A 25756-nucleotide genomic window follows, 5' to 3' on the forward strand; every position below is an offset into this window, starting at 1 on the left:
TGCAGCATGCCAGGTGCTGGACTGCAAGTCCCAGCAGCCCTAGGCAGTATAGCCGAAGGTGAGAAATGCTGATCTGAATGCTACAGTGCAGAACACATTATCGTCACTTTCATTTTTATTACCTCTGAAGCAGCACAAGGCAGCAATCTGAACCAGCCCTTCAAACAAGTTTTATTCCTCTTCTACCATTTAGTGAGGCTACAAATGCCTGTTGCTGAAAAAGTAACTAAAACATTCAATTAGCAATGCAAAGGGAATATTTTCCCACAGTAAGCTGCAATTGTAATGAGACTTATCAGTTTACAAGTAACTAGTTATTTGTAAGTGGTTATTTCTGAGCTGTGTTCCAGCCAGCTTAATATTGCCTACACTGATGGCTAGTCACTCTGGTCCAGTGTTTCAGGCAGCTATAATAAAATCCACTTCCTTATCCTCCACGCTCCAGAGTGCTGACTTTGCTTGATACCCATCTCTCTTTGCCTTCCCTCCCCAGAGATGCCATCATCCTGGCACTGATCAATAGTGGGACCAGCTTCTTCTCCGGCTTCGTAGTCTTCTCCATTTTGGGCTTCATGGCGACAGAGCAGGGAGTTGACATCTCCAAAGTGGCCGAGTCAGGTGAGTGCACTGCGGCTGCCAGTCAGAAAGCCATAGAATCGTAGAGCTGGAAGAGCTTGCTCCCTCCTCAATATGACATTCCCTCAAATATTTAAACAAGGGCCATCCAGTCCAATCCCATTCTGCCATGCAGGAACTCTCAATCAAAGCATCCTTGACAGATGGCCATCCAGCCTCTGTTTAAAGACCTCCAAGGAAGGAGACTCCACCACTCTCCAAGGAAGAGTGTTCCACTGTCAAACAGTCCTTACTGTCAGGAAGTTCCTCCTACTGTTGAGGTGGAATCTCTTTTCCTGCAGCTTGCATCCATTGTTCCGGATCCTGTTCTCTGGAGCAGCAGAAAACAAGCTTGCTCCCTCCTCAATATGACATCCCTTCAAGTATTTAAACAGGGCTATCATATCACCCCATAACCTTCTCTTCCCCAGCCTAAACATTCCCAGCTCCTTAAGTTGTTCCTCATAGGGCATGGTTACCATACCCTTCACCATTTTAGTCGCCCTCCTTTGGACACGCTCCAGTCAGTTTACCTGAGTGTGTGGGATGTTTGTGGAGTCTCTGGTGGCTCTGCAAGAGTTACTGGATGGGGTTTAGGGCAGATCAGCAAATTGGAAGCCATTTGCAGGATCTGACAGACCTGTATCTCCCTATATGATCCTTCTCAGACCCTGAGATCCACTGAAGAGGTCCTTCTTTCAGTCCTACCACCATCACTGGTGGGGCTGGTGAGGATACAAGATAGGGACTTTTTTATTCAGATAGGCTTTTAGAACTGAACGTTTTTATGGAAAGGACTGGTAAGAGGGTGCTATAGTGTTCTAAACTCTACTTTTTAAACTCCTTTTATCAACAAGATTATGGCTTAAATTTTAATAATGATCCTGAAGTATTATTCTAAATGCATGTTGTTTTTCTATGCCTAATAAAGGTTGACTGACTGACTGAACTGTTTTTATCCTTTTTAAGAGAGTGTTTTGGATTGTTTTAATGTTGTTCATACTGTATATAAGTCTAGAAATTTTAGTCAGGTCACATTGAAACCCATAAATGTGGCCCCCAAACCTGCCCTCAGTTTATACATGAGGTCGACTTATAGTCAAGTATATATGGTAGTTTAATTCTATAGTAATTGTTGTATTGTTGTATATTTTTAGCTATATTGTAATCATTTGAATTTGTAAGCTGCTTTGATTCCCATTCTTGGGAAGAGAATGGGATATCAATGAAATTAATAATAACAGTAATAATTACTGCCAGCACAGCCTGGGTTGTTACAGCTTGGGGCATAGATGGCACTTCTCCCATGAAGCAGCCAATATAGGCACCAGAAGTAGAACTGTGCAGGCAGGTTCATTTGCAAACAAGCAGATTGATTTCTGGACAATGTAGAAGTAAGTGGGAAGGATGTACACAATCAGTGGTTACCTGTGTTATCCCAGTATTCTGATCCTCCATACAATACAGTGGGTTTTCATTGTAAGAATGCAGTTTATCATCGGGCCCATCTTGTCTCATAAAAATAGTCTTCTGTCTGGAGTGGAGTGAGACAACCTCAGCTTTCATTTAAAAAGAGAAAACAGTGCAAGTTCCTAATCCTCATGGTTCTAAAGGGGAGCCTCAGAATGCCTGTCTCTGCTTCAGCACAATTTAAAGATAAAAATCCACCCAGTACGAAAGAAAGCAAATATTAATGTAAATCCAGGGTTTGGTTTAAGGGCACACAATGCAGCCACTTTGCTGAAAATAAGCTGTGCTGGAAAATCTGTAGCACTGCTAGTTCCATGTAACAAATCCGCCAAATATATTCACACATTTTGAATGATATTTTCTGCAGCATTGGGAATGCAGATAGGTCTGATTGGCAGCAGCAAGTGTCCGTTTCCTGTACATTATAGAACCAGCAATCTTTCCAGTGCATTCTGAATCCCATTCTGCTCTTTGTGTTTGCTCATCTATATGTTTTTGAGATCTCTCTGTAACTGGGAACTTGTTCCTTTGTCAGTCAGTTAGAGAGCAGTTAACTTGAACCATCTAACCAGGGTAGATGGAAGTGGTAGCTAAACATATGTGGAAGGAAGGCTCTGTAAAGCAGAGGTAGACAACTGCAGCACTCCAGATGTTTCTACATTGCAGCTCATATCAGGCCTCACTATTGGCTATGCTGGCTAAGGGCCCAAACAGACAGGTCAAAATAAAGCTGCTTCAGGTCACTTTGGAGGTATGCTGTTTAAATGACACACGCATCTTAAGAGACTCAAAGCTGCACCAAAGATGTGCTCCAATCTTTAGACATGGAGCATGGCTTTGGCACGTTTTCCAGCCTCTTAAGACGCATGTATCATTTAAACAGCATACCTCCAAAGTGACCTGAAGCAGCTTTATTTTGGCCTGTCTGTTTGGGCCCTATGTTTGCTAGGAATTGTAAGCCCAGACACCCTCCCACCAAAAAATCCTCTGGAGAGACACACTTGCCCACTCATGATGGAGAGATTTGTTAGATAGGCTTGCATATTGAACAACAGTTTCCACAAAACAAGAAGGAACCTGTTTATAGCATGGCATAGTGGTTTGAGTGTTGGACTACAACTCTGGAGACCAGGATTCGACTCACTGCTTGGCCAGGAAACCCACTGGATGACCTTAGACAAGTCACACTCTCTCAGCCTCAGGGGAAGGTAATGGCAAGCCTCCTCTGAACAAATCTTGCCAAGAAAACCCCATGATAGAATTGACTTAGGGTCGCCATAAGACAGAAACAGCTTGAAGGCACACAACAGCAACAACAGATAATTCATGTTCTTTACCATGGTTGCACAAATGTGTTTTTCCCCCTTTTAGCTAACAGTCTAAACATGTTCACAGTTGTTGTTTTAAAACTGGTCTTGTGTTAAAAGTGAAACATTTCAACTTTAATGTGACTTGATAAGAGTTACAGAACTCCAATTACAGGGAACCTTTCCATCTCTACAGCTGGAGATGTAAATGCATTTAATGAGGTGAGGAGATAAGTCAACCAAGACTCCATGTGAGCAGAGGAAATGAGATAGAAGATTATCCTTATTACCTCTTTAAAGGTCCAATTAATGACCAGATATGGAAAGAATATCTCAAGTATTTGTTGCATAAGACTGATAATTGGTCATCTATTTTAAATATCTTTATGCCCTGAGTGGGATTCATATTTCATCCATGATTAAGATGATTTTTTAAAAAAAAATTGTTCTGTTCCAAGACCAAAGCTAGTTCTGAATGTATATAATTTTACAACTGTGGGAAGCAAGCATGTGGCCTTCCAAATGTTGGACTGCAGCTCCTGTGAGTTCTTGCCAGCATAGCTTGCAGTGAAGAATAATGGAATTGCAGTGATAGTCCAACATCAACAGAAGGACTACACATTCCCCACATGGTTTACATCGAGGGTGGAGAAAGTATGGCCTACAAGCCACATGTGGCCTCTATGGACCTATTTGTAGTTCGCAACACCCCATGAACTATTTTAGCCAACAAAAACCCAGTCCAAAACCTTTTTAAATCACTTAAACTGCCACAAAAATGTGTTTATTTGATTCACGCACACCCCTTATGCCCACCCAAACTGCAGGAGTCAACCATATTTCAGCTGATTCCTAGAATCAGAAATGATGTCACATCCCTTCAAGTTGTGTCACAAATGGCCATATGGGGTGGGAGAGTGACTTTTTAAAAAACAAATGTATGAACCTGTTTCCTCCCCTTACTTCTGCTGTTCTACATGCTCAGCTTTGTTTTGATATTTAAGGAACGTTGCTTAAGCCTTGTATATTTTGTTTCATTAGTGATAAAATGTCATCCATTGTTAGCACATTTACTTAATAAAATAAAGTTTGGATAACATGTTCTTCTGTGCCAAGAAAAACTGCCTCGGAGAGTGGTGGAGTCTCCTTCTTTGGAGGTTTTTAAACAGCGGCTGGATAGCCATCTGTCAGGGTTGCTTTGATTGTGTATTCCAGCATGATAGGAGGTTAGATTGGATAGCCCTTGTGGTTTCTTCCAACTCTGTGATTCTGTCATTTCTGAGATCTAGATCATGCAGATCATATTTGCCTAATTTGCTGAAGTGAGTTGCTAATGGTTATGAGAAAAGCAAAGAATTACATGGAGCACTCAGGACCTGCCAAGGTGGCAGCACTCCTCCTTTGCTCTTCCTCCTGACCATATCCTGCAGACGCACAGATCAAAGCCATGACAGCGAGAAACCTCTTTGCGTTGAAATGGGAAAAGAAAAAGCTGAGATTCTGTGGATGTCAGATCTGAAAGTCAACATCAGTTTCAGGATTTCACAATACTGAAACGTTGAGAATAGCTAATATGGTGTGAAATCTACTGTAACAGGATCCAGATTCCATGCCAGTATAAACCCAGCTTTCCCCCTTGGTTTTGCAGGTCAAACATACCTAGTTTATTCCACTTGCTCCTAGGCAAGGGCAGAAACAGTACTGAGCCCCTAATCCTTGACAACTGGAATTACACACTTCTTTCCACAGCCCCGAGGAGTAGAAACCTGTGTTGTTGTTCTTAAATGAATGCTGAGCTGAATTCTATGCTAGGTACCAACTTCTGCATTTGTATGGTGTGTGCATGAGGAGGTGGGATGACAATGATTTTGTCTATCCCTGATTCTGGGATCAGTGTGTTTTCGGTTTCTACTATTCTCTCTCCCTTCCCTCTCTACATAGGGCCTGGACTGGCATTCATTGCATATCCACGAGCTGTTACCTTGATGCCAATTGCTCCACTCTGGGCTGCCCTCTTTTTCTTCATGTTGCTGCTCCTGGGCTTAGATAGCCAGGTGAGATTTGTGGATGGGTGGAGAGGTACAGGAAAGGTTCCCTGTTGCTCTTGTGATACAAGGAAGGACAACAGGTCATTTCTCCAATGTCTCATTTTCTTCCTTGCTACTTTCTTCTGTCTCCAAATCTCTCCAACTCGGCAGTTTGTGGGTGTTGAAGGCTTTATCACCGGCATTCTGGATTTCTTCTCAGCCTCTTATGCCTTCCGATTCCAGAGAGAGGTCACTGTGGCTGTCTGCTGCATTGTCTGCTTCTTCATTGAGTTGTCTATGGTGACTGAGGTAGGACAGCCTAAAATGGTGCTGCGTGATGGTTAGATGGATGGGTGAGGTGAAGGGGGGGGGGGACTAAACTGGGAACTTCGGACGAAATAAGCCAAAACATTTTGGTAGTGAATGAAACAGAGAATCCAAGGGACAAATGCTAATTAGCACAGGGAAGTTGTCCTGCACAGGAATCAACTAAATGAATGGGGAAGTTGTTTTCAAGGGCTTGGCACACAGAAGATTTTCCCAGTAAGGTGTTTTTTTGGGAGGGGGGGTTACCTTACAGTAACAGCATGACATATTTTTTTAAAAATCTCAGAAAATTACAACCCTCAGATCAACTGTGTTTCTGATCAATTCCAAAAAGCTTTGACTGCTTTTTGAAACCTTTGTTTGCTGATGAGCTCTGTGGAGCTCAAAAGCTTGCATACAATTTTTATCCCATTTTGATTGGCCTAATGACCACAATTAACACAATATAGGTTTTAGAAAATCTGTCACCCTTAATTAGTGGCACCAAAAACTCAGTCTGTGGCAGCCATTTAGTAGCTTGTAGTAGCTCCAATGTCTCCACCTTACATTAAGTCAAGGAGTTCCTATTTCTAAATGCCTACTTAGAACAAAAGTGTGGATTAAGATGGTTTATGTTTCAGGCTTCAGATGCTTTCAAGCTGTCTCTCTCTCCCCCCCCCCCCCTTCTCTTCTGCTTGGTCAGTTTCAGTCTAGGCATGTCCATTTTCACTTTCTGATAAATCAGACACAATTTACTTGCAAAACCTTAGGACATAGTTGGATAACAGCTCAGAACTAATGACGTTTGTTTTGCAAAACCATCTCAGGATTTAGCAGATGCAACCTTACAGAAGTCTTGGTGTGGAGAGCTTTGGCTGGATCTAACATCACATGATCTTTTAAGTGTAGGCTGCAATTCCATACCCACTTACCTGGCATAAGATCCACCAAAAACGGCGAAACTTCTGAGTATGCAAGCCTAAAATTGCTGTGATCATTTATCTAAAGAGAGATGCAAACTTCAACCTATCTAGAAAACTGCACCCTTTGCTTCCAAAGACTTCTTCCATTAATCTTAGGTGTGTAGCAGCTAACTGAAAATTACTCATGTCTACTTCTCATTATACAAAATTGTCTATACTGACTGGTCATTTTGGGAACGGTATTCCCCTGGAAAGGTATCCTTTCCAGGCTCTAACAACAGAGGTGAGTATGGTGTGAAAAATGAAGCTGTCAAGCTGGATGAAGCAACTGTTTTCCTGAGGGCAGGGAGGCCTCTTGCATGGCAAACACTTTCTTTTTTGTTATTATTCAGGCAATGAGTTCATCCTAAAGAAGTAGAAAAGGGGCACAACAGGGATTCCCAGATGCAGCCTGCTCTGTAGCAATTGATAAGTGCAGGGAAATCCCTGAAGGATCTCCATTGCCCACAAAGTACTGTTCCATCCACAAACCTATTGACTGGCTAAGCAAAGGAAATGAATAGGGCTGGGAGGCTGCAGAGGAGTAAGGATTCCAGATCTCAGGAAACCTCATCTATTATTCTTCAGGTCAAGGAGGAAGAATCTCAGGCCAAGAGCAGTATCTTGAAAAATGAAACAACGATGATAGCAGGGTTATCCACCATGGGTGATGGCAGAACCTTTGCACCTTCCTCTCCAGAGCTTGGAAGAGTAATATTTTGGACTGTAACTCCCAGAATCCTTTAGGAAACAGGGGCAGCCCAAAGACCTAGCAGTCCCTCCTCACCATGCTGTCTGCAGAGCCTAGAAAATTTACATTTTTGTGTGATAGTTCCTAAAATTCCCCCAACCAGCATGGCCAGTGGCTAAGGGCTTTTGAGAACAGTAATCTTAAATAGTTCCTTTCTGAAGTTTTCCCTGTGTGTAATGGACCCTTCTCTTTGCCCATTGTAGGGAAGTCCACAATTTCCTGGCGTCCCCAGGAGACCCTCCCACAAATCATAAAATCATGTTTTTATTTGCCATTAAGGCAACTTCAGCCTACGGAGATCCTATGAATGAGAGGTCTCCATAAGTGCCAGTCATCAACAGCCCTGCTCAGATCTTGCCATGGCTTTCTTGATTGACTCCATCCATCTGGAATGTGATCTTACCCTTTTCCTCTTGCCACCCACTTTATTGAGCACTATTGCCTTTACCAATGAGTCTTGTCATCCCATAATGTGTCCAAAGTACATTAGCCTCATTTTAGTCCAATGAGATTTCAGGCTTCATTTACTCTTTGGACTCACCCTCATGTGTCATCACATGCAGAAAAACTGCTATTCTTCCTTTTTTCATGTTATACTGAAAATGTTTTCATGAGAGGTGGCTAACTCTCATCTGGGCTATTTATTATAATGGTGAAAACATATAAAACCATTACTTCCAAGCCATTACAACAACAACAAAAAGGCCTACGCCCTGGTATCAAAAGTTTGATGTATATCTGCCTACAGAATTGGTTTACAAACTTCTCTCAGCACCCCAGCCAAGCCCTGAATGGCTGCTATTGCTCACTTACTAACTTCCCATACCATCCCTTGATAGCAGAATATAAATGCTAGGCATCAATAAATGCAACGCTTAAACTTCTCTGCCAGCCAACTTCTATGATTGGACCAACAATGAGGGAGCAGCTTTTGAGTAACATTAAAATTACTCAAGCTACCTGTTAAAGTTTGATAAACTTTTATTTATCCCTATTTGATATTTGAGGTATGTGGGAGGGCATGCCACTTGAATTGACCAACTTTCCCCTTTTGCATCAGGCTTCCTCTTGTCTTTCCTTCACCCTTTGCTGTTCCATAGGGGGAAGAAGTGGGTACACACATACATTCCTCAGAAAAGGAATGTCGCTCCCACTGGTTTTTGTGGGCAAATGTGCTGGCCTTAGCAGCTGCCCTGTGAAAAGACTCCCTCTGCATAGAACAACTGATGTGTTTCAAGAATTCAGGGGGTTGGGTGGGGGGAAGAAGTGGGTGCGAGATAACAGGAGTTGACAGGGAACCATTTTTGAAAAGTTTCTGTTGTGTCACGCCAGTCTCACCCTCAGGTCCTTCTCCCCAGGGGGGCATGTATGTCTTCCAGCTCTTCGATTACTATTCAGCAAGTGGCACAACCCTTCTGTGGCAGGCCTTCTGGGAGTGCGTGGCAATTGCCTGGGTTTACGGTAAGTGGGAGTTTCATAGTTGAAATTAAGTTGAAAAAGAAGGTTTGTTGTTGTTGTTGCTGTTGTTGTTGTGTGCCTTCAAGTCATTTCCAATTTATGGATACCCTAAGGTGAACTTATCATGGCAAGATTTGTTCAGGGGAGGATTACCCTTGCCATGAAAGAGCATGACTTGCCCAAGGTCACCCAGTGATTTGCATGGTTGAGCTAGGAATCCAACCCTGGACTCCAGAGTTGTAGTCCAACACTCAAACCACTACGCTACACCGGCTCTGTAAAAACAAGGTATATAGCCCCAAATATTGATACTGTACACCAGGGTGGGCACCCACATGGGTCCTGGGGTCAATTTTCTTCCTGCCTCCCCTTGTAGGCCACAAACCCCAACAGTATTGCCAAATGCCTCTATCAAATATCTTTATCCCCATCTTGAGTCCTTCCCAAAATTGTGACCAAAAGTGATGTCCTTCACTTCCTATCACCATTTTGAGAAGGACTCCAATGGTATTTGGAGGTGCTGTAGGGTTCTGAAGGGGTTTCTATATGAGGCCGTGGCATTTTTGCCCATTGTAGGGGATCTCTGTCTAGTTTTGGGGCCAGAAAATACCTAAAAACTGTGACCAATTTAAAAAAAAAAATTGAGGGTCTTTGGGGGAGTGGTAAGGGCCTTCAAGGACTATAAAAGGTCATACTTTGTTCATCCCTGCTGTTCACAGATCCACTAGAATATCAGTCATTTCATACAAATGTATACAAGACAATGACATTTTTATTCCTCAGGAGTGCAAAGGAAGAAAAATATGAAACACACTGCATCGTGCAGTTATGCCATTGCCTCTTACACAAACATATAGAGTTGCTTGCAGTCTAAATTCATATAGTCCAGAGATCTATTGTTCACATAGGTCAGCACTAAAGCACCTTAAAATTCCCTTCCACATTCAAAATCCAAGTAGCTAGTGAGTAATAAAAGGCTGGATATTTTTCCTCCATCATATACTCCAGGGTGTTGAACATTAATTGGCATTACATTGCATATACAAAGCCTCATATTTCAATAGCACCTCCTGATTCTGATTTCACAGTCACTAATGTAGATTACAATAGACTGGTAAACATTCACTGATGAGCTTAGAGAAGCATTCTTTTCTTGTTGCATTTGTTTAGCCATCTTAATGGGAAGTATGGAATTTGCAAGGAGCAGTTAAAGGGCACTGGGTAGTAACTAATTCACATGAACTTGCCCAATTAGGGATGGTGTTTTCAGGGAGCCAAGGTTAGGAAGTTATTCCAGTGTAAAGTTGTTGGGAGCAAAAGGAGGTGTGATTTTGTATGCATAGCAAATATGGTCAAAGGTTGGACTCGGTGCATGTTCCTTTCTGCACCATCCCCAGTCAAGGGCATCTCTGTTTCCCATTTCTATATGGGCTGCCTAGGCAGAAATTTGTCCTTGTAAGGTCCCCAACTAATCTCCAACAAGCAGGAGTGGAGGAGCTAGTTTGCTCAGGCTGGGGGAGAGCAATCCAGGATGCCAGGAAGCAGCAAGTTGGATCAGATAAAAGAGCACAAAAGAGGCAGAAACATTTGCCTTGCAGAGAGAGCCTGCCTGTGAATACCAGCTTCTGGGGAGCGTGAACAGGTGGATGCTATTTGTGTCCTACCTGTGTTTTTTCCCAAAGACGTTTGTCTGGCCACTGTGGGGAAACAGGATAATGGATAAGATACAGTGGCGTAGGGACAAATGATTGAGTGATAAGTGTTCAAGTGCAGGTGTTCGGAAGGACCATTCCCATTGCCACACCCCCAAGAAGAGTCCAAACATGCAGGTAGCTATGCTGATTTACATCAGCAAACCTGTTCTAGTACTAACTTTTCATCTCTACCAAGAGCTGGTCTTCTTTAAAGGTTTTGGCTGGAATATCCTATTGAGACATTACGTCAGTGTTATTCCAAGTCACGCTGCTGCTGGTACTTCCTACACGCTTACGTAAGAAGACATCCAGTACCCTCTTACGCAAGCAGTTCCCCATTTAGCAGCAGTACAGGGAGAGAGTTCAAAGGCCAAAATGGCATGTGAGCACTGTACTGCCCTTCCATGAGTTGCAGATACCACTGGAACCTCATAAGAATGCCAGCAGAGTGCAAAACTGAGATGCTCTATTTTCATTACATCTTGCATTACATACATACTAAGCCATCTTTGCATTACAGTTGGATAATTGGCCATGCATACATACATACATACATACATACGCACACTTTTCTCTCCACCAGCACCACTGCCACTACTGTCAAGATTGCAGATAGAAGAGGGAAGCCCAAGGAAGATGGAAGATGAAGTTATTATCCCTGTTAATCCAAAAGCCCCATGTGCTTTAACCTTTCAGGCCCTCCTTTTGGTCTTATTCTTTATGCCTGAACATTCCTTCTACACTGTTCTAGGTGCCGACCGTTTCATGGATGACATTGCCTGCATGATTGGCTACCGGCCCTCCTCATGGATGAAGTGGTGCTGGATGTTCCTGACCCCTTTCATCTGCCTGGTAAGTGTGTTGTTATTGTTGTTGATGATGATGACAGAGAAAGACAACACAGTGCAGACCATGGGAGAGGAAACGAGAGAGACTGAGAGTGACTTCTAACCTGTCCACACAAAAGCTTTCCATAGTCTAGGCTCCTCGCTTGTTGCTTTCCCTTGGCAAAACTCTTGAGCCAAACCTGACAGGCAAAAAGCCAGCAAGACAAAGCTTCACTTCCTAAAACTGTGCCTTGCTGAGTCCAACTGATTTTAAAGATGCATAAGCAAGGTAAGCAAAGAAGAAGCTGCTGTGTTCCTAGTTGTTTAATGCAACCCTTGAACTTATGCAGCTGAAAATAGGATGCCTTCTTCTTTTGAGCGACCATGCTATGTACCTTTAATATGTCCACAGGCAGGCATGCATGCAGATTTGGTAGCTGAACATTTTCCTGGCCCAGACATAACTGTAAAGATTTTGGCTTTTAGTGATAAGAAAAGATACCAGTTGTTGACATTGTTTTTACAACAGTGATCAGCCCCACTCCCATCCCCAAACAAAAGGTGTCATTCATCGTTAGGAATCAAAACTAAGCAAAGTGGTTCTTCACAGGGGAAAATGACAGGGTGTGGCCCACAGAGATGGCACTAGAGATGTACATGGCTGACCTGGGATATGTTGCTGCTTCAAACATATGATTTGAAAACAACACATTCCCCTTCATCTTGCTTTACATGGCTCATGATCCCCTGGAGATGTTCTCCTGCACAAGGCTCACTGACAGGAATAAGAATTAACATGCTCTTCTGTGACTCTTGTTCAACATGGAAGAGCTTGTGTGGCAGCAGAACCTCCATGGGGATTTTCCTTCATAATTAGATAAAATGAGGAATGTACTATTTTAGATTCAGGCATTATAGAAGGTCTTGTGATAACAATATGAAGTCAACAGATATGTCTTGTCTCTCTCTCCCACTCTCCCACCCTAAATAATACCAACACTCTCCTGTTTGAGGTGGCTGCTTTGGCTTTGGCAGGGCTAACACTGGGCAAAACCTCATCCTTTCCCTGTCTGAGATGGAATAGTACTGGCAGCACTGATAGGTAACTGAACATAACTAGCCTTTTAGGCAGGGTAAAGCAGCCCTTTCAGATAGCAAATTTGGGGTACCATGAGTGAGCAGCAACTGTTTGCTGTTTCATAGCCTTCCTTGCTATACTTTTGTAGACCTTTTGTTTCTGCAAGCCTTTCAAAGCTAACAACTCAGTGGGAAAGGTATTTCATCTGTGGTATTGCTTATATTTAGTGTTCATTTTAATGGCCTGCTTTTAACTGATTTAAGCTTTATTGACAGTTCAATTACATTTTAAACCTTTGACAGTGTAGCTTTTTTAGATGTATGTGTTTTAGCTTTTGTATCAGATTGGGAGAAGGACAGAATAATGCTGGTGGTGACAATGATGATAGTGGTAATAATGGCCTAAATCCTGTTGTTAGTTTTTACTAAACTAGACCCATTGAATGAATGAGATTTATCTATGTGTTGACTCAGCATTCAACAACTGATTGAATTAGTCTACTCTAACCAACAAAATCCCAGGAAATACAGGTTGAGTCTTCTTTATCTGGAATTCTGAAATCTGAAATACTCCTAAATTGTCCACATAGGTGACTGTGATAGTAATACCTTTGCTTTCTGATGGTTCATTGTACACAAACTTTATTTCACACACAAAATTATTAAAAATATCATGTATAACATTAGCTTCAGGCTATTTGCATAAGACAGCGATGTCCAAACTCTGGCCCTCCAGGTGTTTTGGACTTCAGCTCCCAGAAGCCTGAGCCACCTTGGCTAATGGTTTGGACATCACTGACATAAGGTATATCCAAAATATACATTAATTTAATGTTTAGCCCTGGAGCTCATCTCCAAAATATCTTTTTATGAATATGCAAATATTCCAAAATCTGAACAAAAAATCTGAAACCCAAGACACTTCTGGTCTGAAGGATTTCAGATAAGGGAGACTCAACCTGTAGTTTGCTAGCATTGCATTTTTATTGCTAGGGAGAGGTGAAATGTACTTGTTCTGGTTCACAGAGATGAGGCAAATATTTCAGCTGAACTGATTGTGCCCATAAGCAACCACTGTAGCAGAGCTGGGCAAAGTACAGAAGGATGGTCATACCAAGCCCCCAGGAAAGTTTTAATGGCCCTTGACATCTCTAGAATCCCCAGACTGCCTTTTTTCTACCAAACAAATAGAGGAAGTTGCTTCTCCCAGAAGAGAGAGACACAGTTCATATTCCAGCTCTGGTGTAACTTTTAACAAGAGTCACTTGACCTTCTTCATCTCCTTGTCAAATAAGAATAATACAATCTGGCCCAAGACACTTTGCCTCCCACAGATGGCAAACCTACACATTGAGGCCCAGTGGCATCCATAAGAGCAGTGTTTATAGCATGGATGCTCTAGATAGAGCTTTGAATGCTCCCTCTCAACCTTCCATACTCATATCAGGTTAACATTTTTGCAGGCAGAAAAGCTGTGTACATTGCAATAGCATGCTGTCAACAGCAGCAAGTAGGATTGTAGAAAGCAGCAAAAAAAATAAAGACACTGATAACTGTTCAAGCTGTCCCCTAGAGACCTATTAACATGAGTGCTGCCATCTCAGATTGTTTCATATATGAAACGTTGTTGGATTGTTTCATGGGTGTACTGGCCCATATGATCCAGGATAGCAGCACTTGTAGTGTAGACTTCCTAAGGAATTCTTTGAATATTCCATAGAGATTGTGCCATTCATCAGAATCCAAGCCTGAAAATTAATTTCTTGAATTATATGTCTCAGTGAACATTGTGGCTTGGAGATTCTAGAAGCTGTAGGACAAAGAAGTAAATTGTTAAATTTACAAAATGTTAAAGAGTGGTACTAAAAAGGTAGCATTTCCCTTCCCCCCAGTCCAAACAAGCAAAAGCATAATCTTGTATATAGTGTATTTGAAGACATAAAGTGCGACTGCTGTAGGAATGGATGTAAACTGGGAACAAGTGTCAGACAAGTTTTTCATCTATCCATAATCCATTCCAGGGCATCTTTCTTTTCAACGTTGCCTACTACAAGCCATTGATCTACAACAACAGCTATATCTACCCCTGGTGGGGAGAAGCCATCGGCTGGGGCTTTGCACTATCCTCCATGCTGTGTGTCCCTCTTACCGCCCTCTACAAACTCATCCGTGCCAAGGGGACGCTGGCTGAGGTGAGACGAGTTTCCAAATTGCTCGAATTGAAAGGAAAAGATTCAGAACTCCTGAGCAAGTGTGGGTCTGGAGGCATGCGCTATAATTTACCACATAACCTCCAGGATACAACAGCAAAAAACTAGACTTCGTATATTGGCAATAATCTGTCATCCGCAGATATGTGGATGCATGCTGAAGCCACATATGTGATACTGAGCCTTCTCTTTCTTGCTGGCCTAAGAGCAGAGCTAAGAGCAGTGAAGTACAATATCAGAAGAGCCAGTGAGATTGGTCAACTGCCACTGTTGAGCAATGACTGAGTTAGGATGGTGTGGAATTTGTTTGTTGCACAGAGATAAAGTGTGTTTATGTTGTAGAGCAGTGGTTCTCCAACTATGGTCCCCTAGGTAGTTAGACTTAAACTCCCAGAAATTTCAGTCAATATGGCCAATTCTCAGGAATTTTGGGTCCTGAACTTCCAAACATCAGGATGATGAGATTTGGAGAACAAGCATAGCAACTTGCCTCTAGATAGTCTGCAGCAAAAGCAGAGTGTTTCTTCTCTTTTAGTCTCTCCTTATTCCCTCAGGTTCTTTTTGGCAGTTTTGGCCACAGCTTAGAAAAGCTGCCTTTTTTTGGCTGGCAGCTCCTCAAACCCATCAGCTAGCAAGGCTTTGCTGCAGACTATCTAAGGGTTTAAATTGAAGCATGCATTGGTTGGACATGGGCTGGTACTGATCTGATTCTGTCAGTCAGGCCTCACTGAAGGTGCTTGCCTTTTATTCATGCTGGAAATGGGGAACATTCATTCATGGCCTCTCTGCGAGTAGTAAGGCTGTGTATGTATATATGTGCCTCAAGTCACCGGTTAACCTATAGCAACCCCATGCATTTCAGAGGGTTTTCTTAGGCAAGGAGTGCTCAGAGGGGGTTTTGCCATCTCCTTCCTCTGAAATATAGCCTACAGCACCTGGTATTTGTTGGCAGTCTCCCATCAAAGTAATAACCAGAGCTGACTGCTAGGGCTTCCAAGATCAGATGGAACCTGTTGCCTTTAGAGTATGCTTTTAAATGCTTCTGCAGTCTTAGAAATGTAACATCCATGTGTTTAAAATGTAAATTTATGAGGAGTCCAAACCTGAAGAATATCCTATTACCTGCTCTCTATGTATCTAGCCAGTCTTAGGCTATAGCTAAACAAATTATATATTAAAGTCCAAAGCACAAACCAATTATTGAAAAAACAGAAACATTATTATTATTATTATTTATATTCTGCTTAATCCGAGGGAATCCAAGCAGATTACAGCAATAAAATAACATACAATTAAAAGAGAAATGCATTAAAAATTCCAAAATCCCCAACCCTCCCCCCTAACATAAAAACACAATCAAGTCCTAAAAAGACCAAAAAAAGAAAAATTAAAAACATTAATATACAAATACACTAAAATGAGATAAAAATTTTCAAGCGGAGTCCAGGTAGGGTAAAAGATAAAAATATAAAAGATGGAGGATGAAGGGAAGGGGGGAGGCAGGTCAGCAAGGGTGTTCTAGTCTGGAAAGGCCTGCCAGAAGAGATCCATCTTAATAGCCTTCTTGAAGGTTTCCAAGGTGGTAGTCTGATGGATCTTGTCCGGCAGATCATTCCAGAGTCTAGGAGTGGCTGATGAAAAGGATCTCTGGGTCACTGCTGAAAGTCTAGTCCCCTTAGGTTGTAGCAGATTCTTGCCATGTAAACAGTGTGTTTGTTTGTAGTGCTCCTTGTGCATGTGAATATGTTTGGGGGAGTAAATGAGGACTCAGCATAGAGATGGTATTATACACCAAGATATGTGTGTATCGAGTTTATGTAGGCTTCCATTTGTAAAACATCTGCTCACTGTCTCTCCCCTACAGCGCTGGCACCACCTGACCCAACCAATCTGGGGGTTACACCATTTGGAATACAAGGTGCCCGAATCAGACATTGGTGTTCTGACCACCTTGACCCCGGTCTCAGACGGGAGCTCCAAAGTTGTCATCTTGGAAAGCGTCATGTGAACAGCGGCCACCCGCTGTACTCTAACAAGAGGCACCATTTCTCCATGCCACTCAACCCCCAGCTGTCGGTTGAGAGGGGAGTAGGGGTGGGAGAGGGATGCACTTCATCTGTCATGAGTTGAGTTGGGGGGTAGTGCTCCCTACTAGTTGGGAAAAGGTATTATTGGTTCTTTATCCACTTCCCACCGTTACCTCTCAGGACCCAGAATAGGCTTGGCTGAGGGGAAGGGATAACCAACCCCTCAGATCTCTGAACAGAAGGTGGGAATACTAAAGGCCATAGGGGTGGTGGGAGGGGAAGAGGGGAAAGAGAGCCTTAGATTTACATTTTTTTAAAAGAAGAAAACATTATTTTTTAAAGATAAAGTATTTTAAATTTCTATATATATATATATACATTATATAAAAATAAATATATATATATAAGTATTTAGCCAAATGCAGGGGAGACGGCATAGCCTCCCACCAAATGGGTTGCAGTTTTGGGACTGAAAATTCCTGAATTTTTATTCCCCCAGTTCTCTGCAATCTGCATCACTGGCTAGAGATGGGAATCCCTAGTTTCCATCTCCAACCAGCGTAAGGGCAACAGAGTCACAGAGGCAATTGGAAGAAGCAGGAAGGGATCAGAAAGAGCACTGGGGACAAGGACACCTGGGTGCTAATGTCTGCCATTCTGGATAGAGAGTCATAGTCATCAGCAAGTGGCTGGGACTCTCTCCTCAGCTCCTTCCTTCCCAGTTGGGTTGAGGTGGTAAATGTGTGTATTCCTCCTGCATGCCCATGCCCACAAACATTTGGGTCCATGAAGTGACCCTGCGACCCCTTTGCAAGGTGGCTGAATGTGACAGCAGCCCTTTTTGGCCTAACTTGATCAACCAACCACAGTATTACTGGAAGCTCCTTCTCCCACATGGACACACTGTCTGGAAAGTGGCCATCGTGGCTGACTTTTATTTCCCTAGCTGACCTTTATAATCATGTGGAAAGAAATTAGGTTATCCATATAACCTGGGGGCTGCCAAAGCTTGGAAAAGATACCTCTTTGAACGTTAAGTCCCAGAATCCCCCAACTATCATATTGGGGTCATATTGGGATCATAAAATTTGCTATTACCTCAAATAGTGGGGAGTGGGGAATGTCTGTTTGTTTTAGAGCTTTCTCCATCCACATGGCCGAGGGAAGAAAGAGCAGGGATGGCTTGGTTCAAGATGGAAAGGTTCCTTTGGGACAACATTGTTTCCTTCTCACCTCCCTTCTATAGTGAGCACCAGTACGGAGAGAGGAACACAACTAGCCACCCCATTGCATCCTAAATGGTCTTTTTTACACACTTTGATGGGGCTGTGCATTAGAAAATAAACAACCCATTGGTCTGCCTCACTAACCTGTGACATTTAAGGCAGCACAAGACCATTTTGTGCAGTGGCTGGCTGATACACTTTCTGTTGTTCCCTGCCACCATTTCAAAGCATTGTGTCCCAGATTTGGGGAAGGAAGAGAAATGTGAAATTCTCCCTTAACTGAGCCAGTTTGCTTCCAGACAGAGGGCTCAAAGTGTTAGGAGATCAGAACCTGTTCCATCTTTTGATCTTTATTTTCTGCATTTAAAAAAAGCCAAAAGAAGTGGTGGAAAAAACACAGGAGGGCTAAAAGTAAGAAGATGGTGTCATTTGGAAACATCCCCTTCCCCCCAAAAATAACCTGAACAAGACAACAGTGCAATGAAATCCTCACCTAGAAATACCCTGGACAGAAAACCCAGATGTTCTGTGTCTCCCAAGCCAAGATTATATCCCAAACTTTTTACCTGTGGAAGAGATAAAACTTCATCTTCTACCTGAATATCAGGGCTGGGGAACCTGAAGCCTTGCAGATGTTGGACCACAATTTCCATAATCCCTTTCACTGTTATCTATGTGAGGTGAGGTTGATGGGAGTTGAGGTCCATCAACAGCCAAGATCCTATTCAGTGCCAGCAGATACGTATACAGTAGCAATGCTCTAGTCAACATTTGGTGGCTGTTGCAGTTGGTTTGCAGTAATTCCTCGAGTAGCCATTCTGGGTGATAGGAGACTGTGGGTAATGGGGTACTGGATGCATCCTTATCCAAAAAGAATAATTTCCACCATAATCTGGCCACAGGTTTCCCACCCCTGCTCTTCATTCAGTATCAGATGTCCCTCTGTGCTCCATTGCCCCTCCTGGGAGGTGGGGGACAACCTATTTTAGGGTTTTAATTTGCACATTTTCTAAGAGAGAGAGAGAGAGAGAGAGACTGTGTACGTGTATATATGTGTGTGTGCGTGTATTTGGTACATGCACACACGCATCACAAGCAAACCGAACGTTAACTGTGTGAAAAGCTACCCGCTTCTCTATTTTTAAAGGACACATTTATGCAAGAAAGATGAATGTCTAATTTTCTTAATATTTCTTAATATTTTCTGTTGGTAAAGATCTATACATAATATGTATATATATGTGTGCGCGTGTGTGCATGTGTGTATGTATATGTATATGTACTGTATATATAGATACACACACACGCACGTACATGAGATAACATAACAAGCCAACCTCATGATACAGGGTTTGGGATATTTGGGGTTTTAGGGATTAGTGGGGTGGGGGTGGGGGGCGGGGGGAATCTTTTCAGTATAGCAGGTAGTGATGGTGGAGGGGAAGTGGACAGGATCAACAAGGGATGGGTAGGTGGGTGAGTTATGCTAAGCTAGCCAACAGTTGTATAATTTGTTCCATCCTCTGCTTTGTCAATATCTGATATTGTCTTCTGCCCTGGTTGCTTTCAAGGCTTTTAATATTTTAATAGCAGCTACTTCACGTAATGTGAGGCACTTCAGGCATGACAAAAGTTCCTGCACCAAAAGCGGAGTGTAGCTTCCACATTCAGATTCTGTTTCTAGCTATGAATAATACTGGCCTGCTGGAAAATGAACAGAAGAGGGTTATCACCATGCAAAATGATCTTGTGGCAACTTTGAGAGTAAACGGAAAGAGAGAAGCTGGTGGCATGAGGTTTCAGAAACTTGAGTCTACAAAACCTCATACTACCAGCTTCATCTTTCAGTTAGTCTCAAAGGTGCTACAAGATCCCTTTGTATACCGATTTTCCAGACTAACATGGCTATGTTTTAGAAGAAGGTTATGTCCTCTATGAGCTTTATCACACTCGCGAGATCCCACGGGCAAACAGGAGTTAAACGCAATTTAAATTAAATTTGAATTAAATTCGGATGTTCCAAAAGTAAAAAGCTGCCGGTTTTCTCCACTTTAATTGCAGTTTAACTTCACATTATTTCATGTTAACTGCAATGTCGTGTGATAAACTTCAGGCATTTCCAGGTTTTCTTCGTGTTAAATTGTGTTTAACTCCCGTTTGCCTGCGGGAACTCGCTAGTGTGATAATGCTCTATGCTATTCCGATGAGCCTGTCTAAAGGCAGAGTTTGGGAAATTTGGATTTGTTTGGACTACAAGTCTCAGACTCTCCCAGCCAGCTGGCCCCTATCCAACTGTCTGGTGGATTCTGGAAGTTGTAACCCTTCTCTCAAAAGCAATGTCCTCAAGCTCTGCTCAAAGGCCTCTGGGCTGTCTTCTTTTGCAAATAGGACATTGAGCCAGATGAAACTGTCATTTTATCCTACAGGACTGCTCTGTAAGGCTTCCTGTTTAATGTTTGTTTTCAGTGGGAAATGGCATGAGACGTTCCTGTACCACAATGTGTTGTGTAGTCACACCTGTTTCATTTTACTGTGCCCACAAATGCACCTATATTAAGCAAGATATTCTACATGCAGGTTGTACGTAATTTCTTGCACAATATGTATGGGAAATTTGTCACGTCTGAACTGTTAACTATGATGACATTCAGCACCTGTTTGGGCAATGAGTTTAGATTCCTTTCCATTCTGGCCCTTCTCCTCCTCCATCAGTTTGTTTACTGGTCACACGCTGGCTAATTATGGAATACTTAGTTGATAAGTCACCTGCCTTTTGATCAATTTAATATAAATATATTTGCATAGTACCAAAATTTCAATATGGGTGCCTTTCTGAGATGTTTATTATATTATAAGCCTAAGATTTGTGACTCAGTGTTAGAATGAAAAGGCCATCTCTTCACATTTTTCTCCCTCATTTCCCTTTACAGTAGAATGGTAGAATGTCAGAGCCAAAATAGCCTCAAAAGATATGTGCTCTTTATTCTTAGCTGCAGAAGTCAAAGCTGACCTTCCCTGCTTCTCGTTGTGTAACTAAAATTGAATTTTGCAGCCCTTTTTCTCAGCCTCATATCCGCTCAGGTTCGACAAGGTTCATTAACAGAGGCACCTTTTCAGCATTTTGCATTGGGCCACTTATCTATCGGCATATTCTTAACAATCATCTTTTCGGTATTTCTAAGTGATTTGTGTACACACTCACACATGTCACGCTGAGCAACACATAATAGGGGTGCGGAGAAAACTGCAGATAGATTTGATGCAATTTTGCTTTGCTTTTAAAACAATTCCTACCCCCCAAATGGAAAGAACAGTTGTTTTTCTGCCTCCAGTATGAGAGAGGGGAGCCCTTCTATATTGTAAACTGGGTACAAACAGCAAAAAAGGCAGACCATATGAGAATGATACGAAAGAATGCATTACGAAACACGTTAGGGGTACTATAACAGAGAGCAGAGGTAGAGTCAGCTTTGATGCAGAACTGGGTGGATTCCAGATTTCCTTTGACATTTCGGGGAAGTAATTAGAAGTACACCTGCCCACCCACCCCCATCTGAGATTGTGCTACTAACACGTGTTCTTCCTTCCAGAACCATCTGTCCCAATGCCCCGTAGCCCTCCATAAAATAACCTATTCCCTCCATAAAGTTGGAAAGACTTTGCCATGCACTATTGTGGGTAATAGGTACCTATTTCTCGCTGCAGCCTACAGTGTCTTTTACTTTCAGAAGCCATTCTGTTGCTGCCACTCACATAGGGTTTCAGGAGCAGAAGTAACGCCAGTACCATGGAGAAGTAACTGGTGGTAACTGAGGTTGGCCAGGGCTCAGCCGGATAACTAGTTAAGAGGTACTACAACAGTTCTGTGCTGTAGTAGTTCCTTCCTGGCTGCACTCTTCATGCTGCCTTTTCAAGAATGGGGATGGGGGACAACCTCTTTCCCCAAATAGGTAGCCAATCGCATTGTAGGTTTGTCTCAGAGCCTGGAAAAGTTACTTTTTGGGACATAAACTCTGAGAATTCCCCTGCCAGCATGGCCAATGGCTGTTCTGGTGAGAAGATTCAAGGAGTCGTATAATCCAAACTTTTGTGAGCTCTGGTTTTTGGTTCTGCTTGAGCTGAGAGGAGGTGTTTCTGGCACAGAAGCCACCATCCTTTGCCAGACATACACTTCTCTCAAGGCTCTTGTCCTTCCCCAGTTCTGCTTTCCTGGGTAGCCTTGCCAGTCCCGTTCTCGGCCTGGCACAGGCTCTGTGCCACCCCACACTGCCAAGCAACAACAAGGCCTTTGATACAGCCGCGTGAAGTCCCAGGACTTCAGACTGAGGAAGAGCTGAAATTCAGCCAGATTTTGCTTTAGGTGTTTTATTTCTAAAAGCCATTAGCCACTGGCATAGATTGCCAAAAAACGAGGCCATCAATTTCCTCTCTCTCCCGAACTGAAACAAACCCCTAAGAGATGATGAATTTAACTGCCTTACTCATATAATGATTGGAGAGGAGTTTGAGCCCCCTTGCCAATTATCTGTACTCTTTTGTTCTTGCTCTCAGTCAGACCACACTTTGCATTCGGAACTACTGCACTAGTTTATTTATCTATTTTTACACTCCTTTATGTTTCTTGTACTAAACTGCATCCAAGAGTTGACAACACAGATGGCCATATTACTTTGACTCTATAGTAATATGGCTGTCCATGTTGTCAACTCCTGGATCTACGGGGAAGTGAGTTGACACAATGTAGATGGTGCAGGTGAAATTTATTTATTCTGGGTTTAAAGTAACAGCTGTGCTCTGTGACCTGAGAATTTCCAACCAGGCCAACTAGTTAATATTTCCACAAGAACTGTGGGAATTTCCCCATCGCTTCCCCTCACCCCATCCCATGCAATTGGGCCCATTGCTAGGGTTTTTCCAAGCACCTGTTGCTGCTGCTAAAATGGTTGCAACTTTGTGAAAGTGCCAAGTCTTAGACTGCATCTGCACTGGAGAAATAGTTTGGTTTGATGTGATGTTAACTGCCATGGCTAAACATTATGGAATTCTGGGAACTGTAGTTTCAGTATTTCATAGCATTGAGCCATGGTAGTTTAAGTCACAGCAAACCAGATTATTTCTGCAGTGTGGATGTAGCCTTAGTCTCCTTTTAAATGGAGGGACAAGGGGCTATCAGATGTTTCATTTGCTCAGGGCCAGGTTTCTAGCGGAAGAGCAAATCCATGTCTTCTAACATGCACGCACACACTCACACTCACGCCTGCATCCGCAGCACCGTGGGAGAAACTAAACTGCAGTCTTCCAGGGTTTCAGCTTTAAATCCACTAGTGTTGTTGTCTCAATGCCAAGTGTTGTTCCTAAACCTTCCCCTTCGCACCCCATCCCTTTCAAGTCCTGCCTTGTGCAGGTTATGTACTATCTGTGATTTTTATTATTCGTGCGCTAACTTTATCATGGAACATAGCAATAAAAGGAACCACCCTGACCTTCCATCCAGCTGAATGTGTGTGTTTGTCTTTATTGAGGATGAAAAGGGGAGGGAGGGAGGGAAATACTGTTCATAACCCACTAGATCCTATGTAGATTATGAACAAAGTGCTTGCACAAGCTTATATACACATTAGGGAAGAAGTCGTTTCAAACATTTCTGAAATGGCAAATGTATAGAATGGTTGCCTCATTATCATTCTGTTCCTTCTGGTCATTTCCAACTTCCAACCCTAAGGCGAACCTATCAAACAGTTTTATTGGCAAGATTTGTTCAGAGAGGGTTTGCCTTTGCCTTCCTCTGAGGTGGAAAGAGTGTGACTAGACCAGGGTCACCTACTGGGTTTCTATGGCTATTCAAACCCTGGTCTCCGGAGTCATACTCCAATGCTCAAACCACTACACCACAACTGATTTCTAATTGCCTCATGCCCTCCAACATTTCACATATGGAAACCAGTACACAAATGGCCAAGCAGCATTAGAATGTGATCTAAGGAACAAAAGAGATTAATAAGGAAGAACAGACAAACTAAGGGGCTGTACAGATGGGCAGCAGTGTCCCCAAGCAGCTCCTTATTTGCATCCTGAAAGGGGTGTTGTAAGCGCTGCAGCACAGTGCTATGATTCCTCTTCCGCGCTGTGCCATTTGAGTGCTGTGCCAGAGGTGCGTCATCATGGCGCACACTGTCTAGAAGGGTGCACGCCAAAATAGCACCCAGGTGGTGGCATAAGGGTTTGAAGCATGCGGATGCTCAGCCCTCACCCTGCCCACAGGCCAGCACAAAGTGCCAATCTGTATAGCCCCTTAGACAGACTGCACCAGTTTGCTTTTGTCTTAACCTACTGGAAAAGGCAAAAAATATTCCCCTCCTTTCCTCTCCTGAACACAAACTCCTTTTGCTCTTGCAGCAACTGAAGTTACTTAGCTTTGGAGGAAGGGCAGAAGTGGGAGGAAGATGGAGAAACTAGCACATTTTAAAACCAGATGAAAAGGTGGGATGACAAAAGGTTAACTGAGATTGTCCCTGCCAAATGGGCCAGTTGGAAGCAATGTTGCCTCTGCCTATAACAAGCAGCTATGACTTTCTGGGGATTTCAGTCCAGGTGCCCCCATCGTCTTAATCCATCAGAACATGGGAAAGTTACTCCTTTTGGACCAGAACCCACAGAAATCCCCAGCTGGAGTCTTCAATAGGTTGTAGTTCAAAAAATTATATCTTTTCCAAACTAGCACAGTCTCTCAAGGGCCTGCATCTGTTTGGTAGTCCCAATCTGATCCCAGTGTTTCTATAGATGTTTGGTTAAATATAAACAATTGATTCAATTGATCTACTTTAGCTGGGACTACCAGCAGGATTCAGGCAAATGCCTACAAGGTTGTTAGAAGCAAACTGGCAACTGGCCTTTTCAGGTTGGGATTGGGGAGAGCATTCCCAGTTTTCTCTCCTTCAGAAAGATTAAACCAATCTTCCCCAGCCATAGGGTCTTCTATATGTGTTGGAATATAATTTGCATGATCTGCAGGCTTGAAAGATGGTTGCTGTAACATGACACATTTTAGGCCTCCATGGCTGGGGAAGGCTAGTTTAAACCAATTACACTTTTCCAACAACCTTCTGTGATAAGGAATAATGGAGGTCTCTTTCACCCTGATCAGTTATAGCACTATGATTCCACTTAATGGTGATTTTTAAGAGTCATAGTTGCACTGTGAGAGAGGGGGCAAAGTTATCCCTTCTTGTTACAATTGCAATGAAATGTTATTATACCTTCATTAATGAAAAAAATAATAATCAGTAACTCATTATTTATAATTCATTATATCAGCATATGGAATTCTGGGATTTTCATGTTAGAGAAGGGTACTTAACATTCTCAGCTGGAGTCTCTAGTATCTCATCAAACTGCAAATTCCAGGATTCCATACAATGCAACCATAGCAGTTAAAGGGAAATCATAGCACTATAATGCTATAGTGTGAAAAAGAGCTGAGACTCAGCAGATCTTGGTGGAGGTAATCAAAACTCTTCACTGGAGACTGCTTAAGTGGTGCTTTAGGCAGGGGGAAATAGCTTACTGACTAGGCTCTGCCCTTGAAAGGACAGTGGGCCCTCAGTATCCACTGGGGTTCCAGGACCCCCTGTGGATACCAAAATCCATGGATGCTCAATTCCCATTAAATACAATGGCATAGTGAAATGGTGTCCCATATATAAAATAGCAAAATCAAGACTTGCCTTCTGGAGTTTATATCTTTTTGGAATAATAATAATAATAATAATAATAATAATAATAATAATAATAATAATAAT

The 25756-nt window shown here is 42.6% G+C and overlaps 1 protein-coding gene across 4 annotated transcripts in view; it reads left to right on the top strand.

Moving 5' to 3' along the window:
- SLC6A8 (solute carrier family 6 member 8) overlaps positions 1 to 23450 on the top strand; it is a 47659-nt gene extending 24209 nt beyond the window's left edge. For 2 of the 4 annotated variants that reach the window (XM_042453835.1, XM_042453836.1), the window contains exons 7-13: positions 494 to 618; positions 5334 to 5446; positions 5591 to 5728; positions 8797 to 8899; positions 11342 to 11442; positions 14516 to 14686; positions 16569 to 23450. In XM_042453835.1, coding sequence (XP_042309769.1) covers positions 494 to 618; positions 5334 to 5446; positions 5591 to 5728; positions 8797 to 8899; positions 11342 to 11442; positions 14516 to 14686; positions 16569 to 16712 — 895 coding nt within the window. In that variant the 3' untranslated portion in view covers positions 16713 to 23450. Of the gene's footprint in view, positions 1 to 493; positions 619 to 5333; positions 5447 to 5590; positions 5729 to 8770; positions 8900 to 11341; positions 11443 to 14515; positions 14687 to 16568 lie in introns of those variants that run through there. The other 2 variants (XR_006102366.1, XR_006102367.1) reach the window with 2 other exon arrangements.
- Positions 23451 to 25756: the final 2306 nt, after the last annotated feature.

The sequence above is a fragment of the Sceloporus undulatus genome, chromosome 2, assembly GCF_019175285.1.
Source record: "Sceloporus undulatus isolate JIND9_A2432 ecotype Alabama chromosome 2, SceUnd_v1.1, whole genome shotgun sequence".
NCBI lineage: Eukaryota > Metazoa > Chordata > Lepidosauria > Squamata > Phrynosomatidae > Sceloporus > Sceloporus undulatus.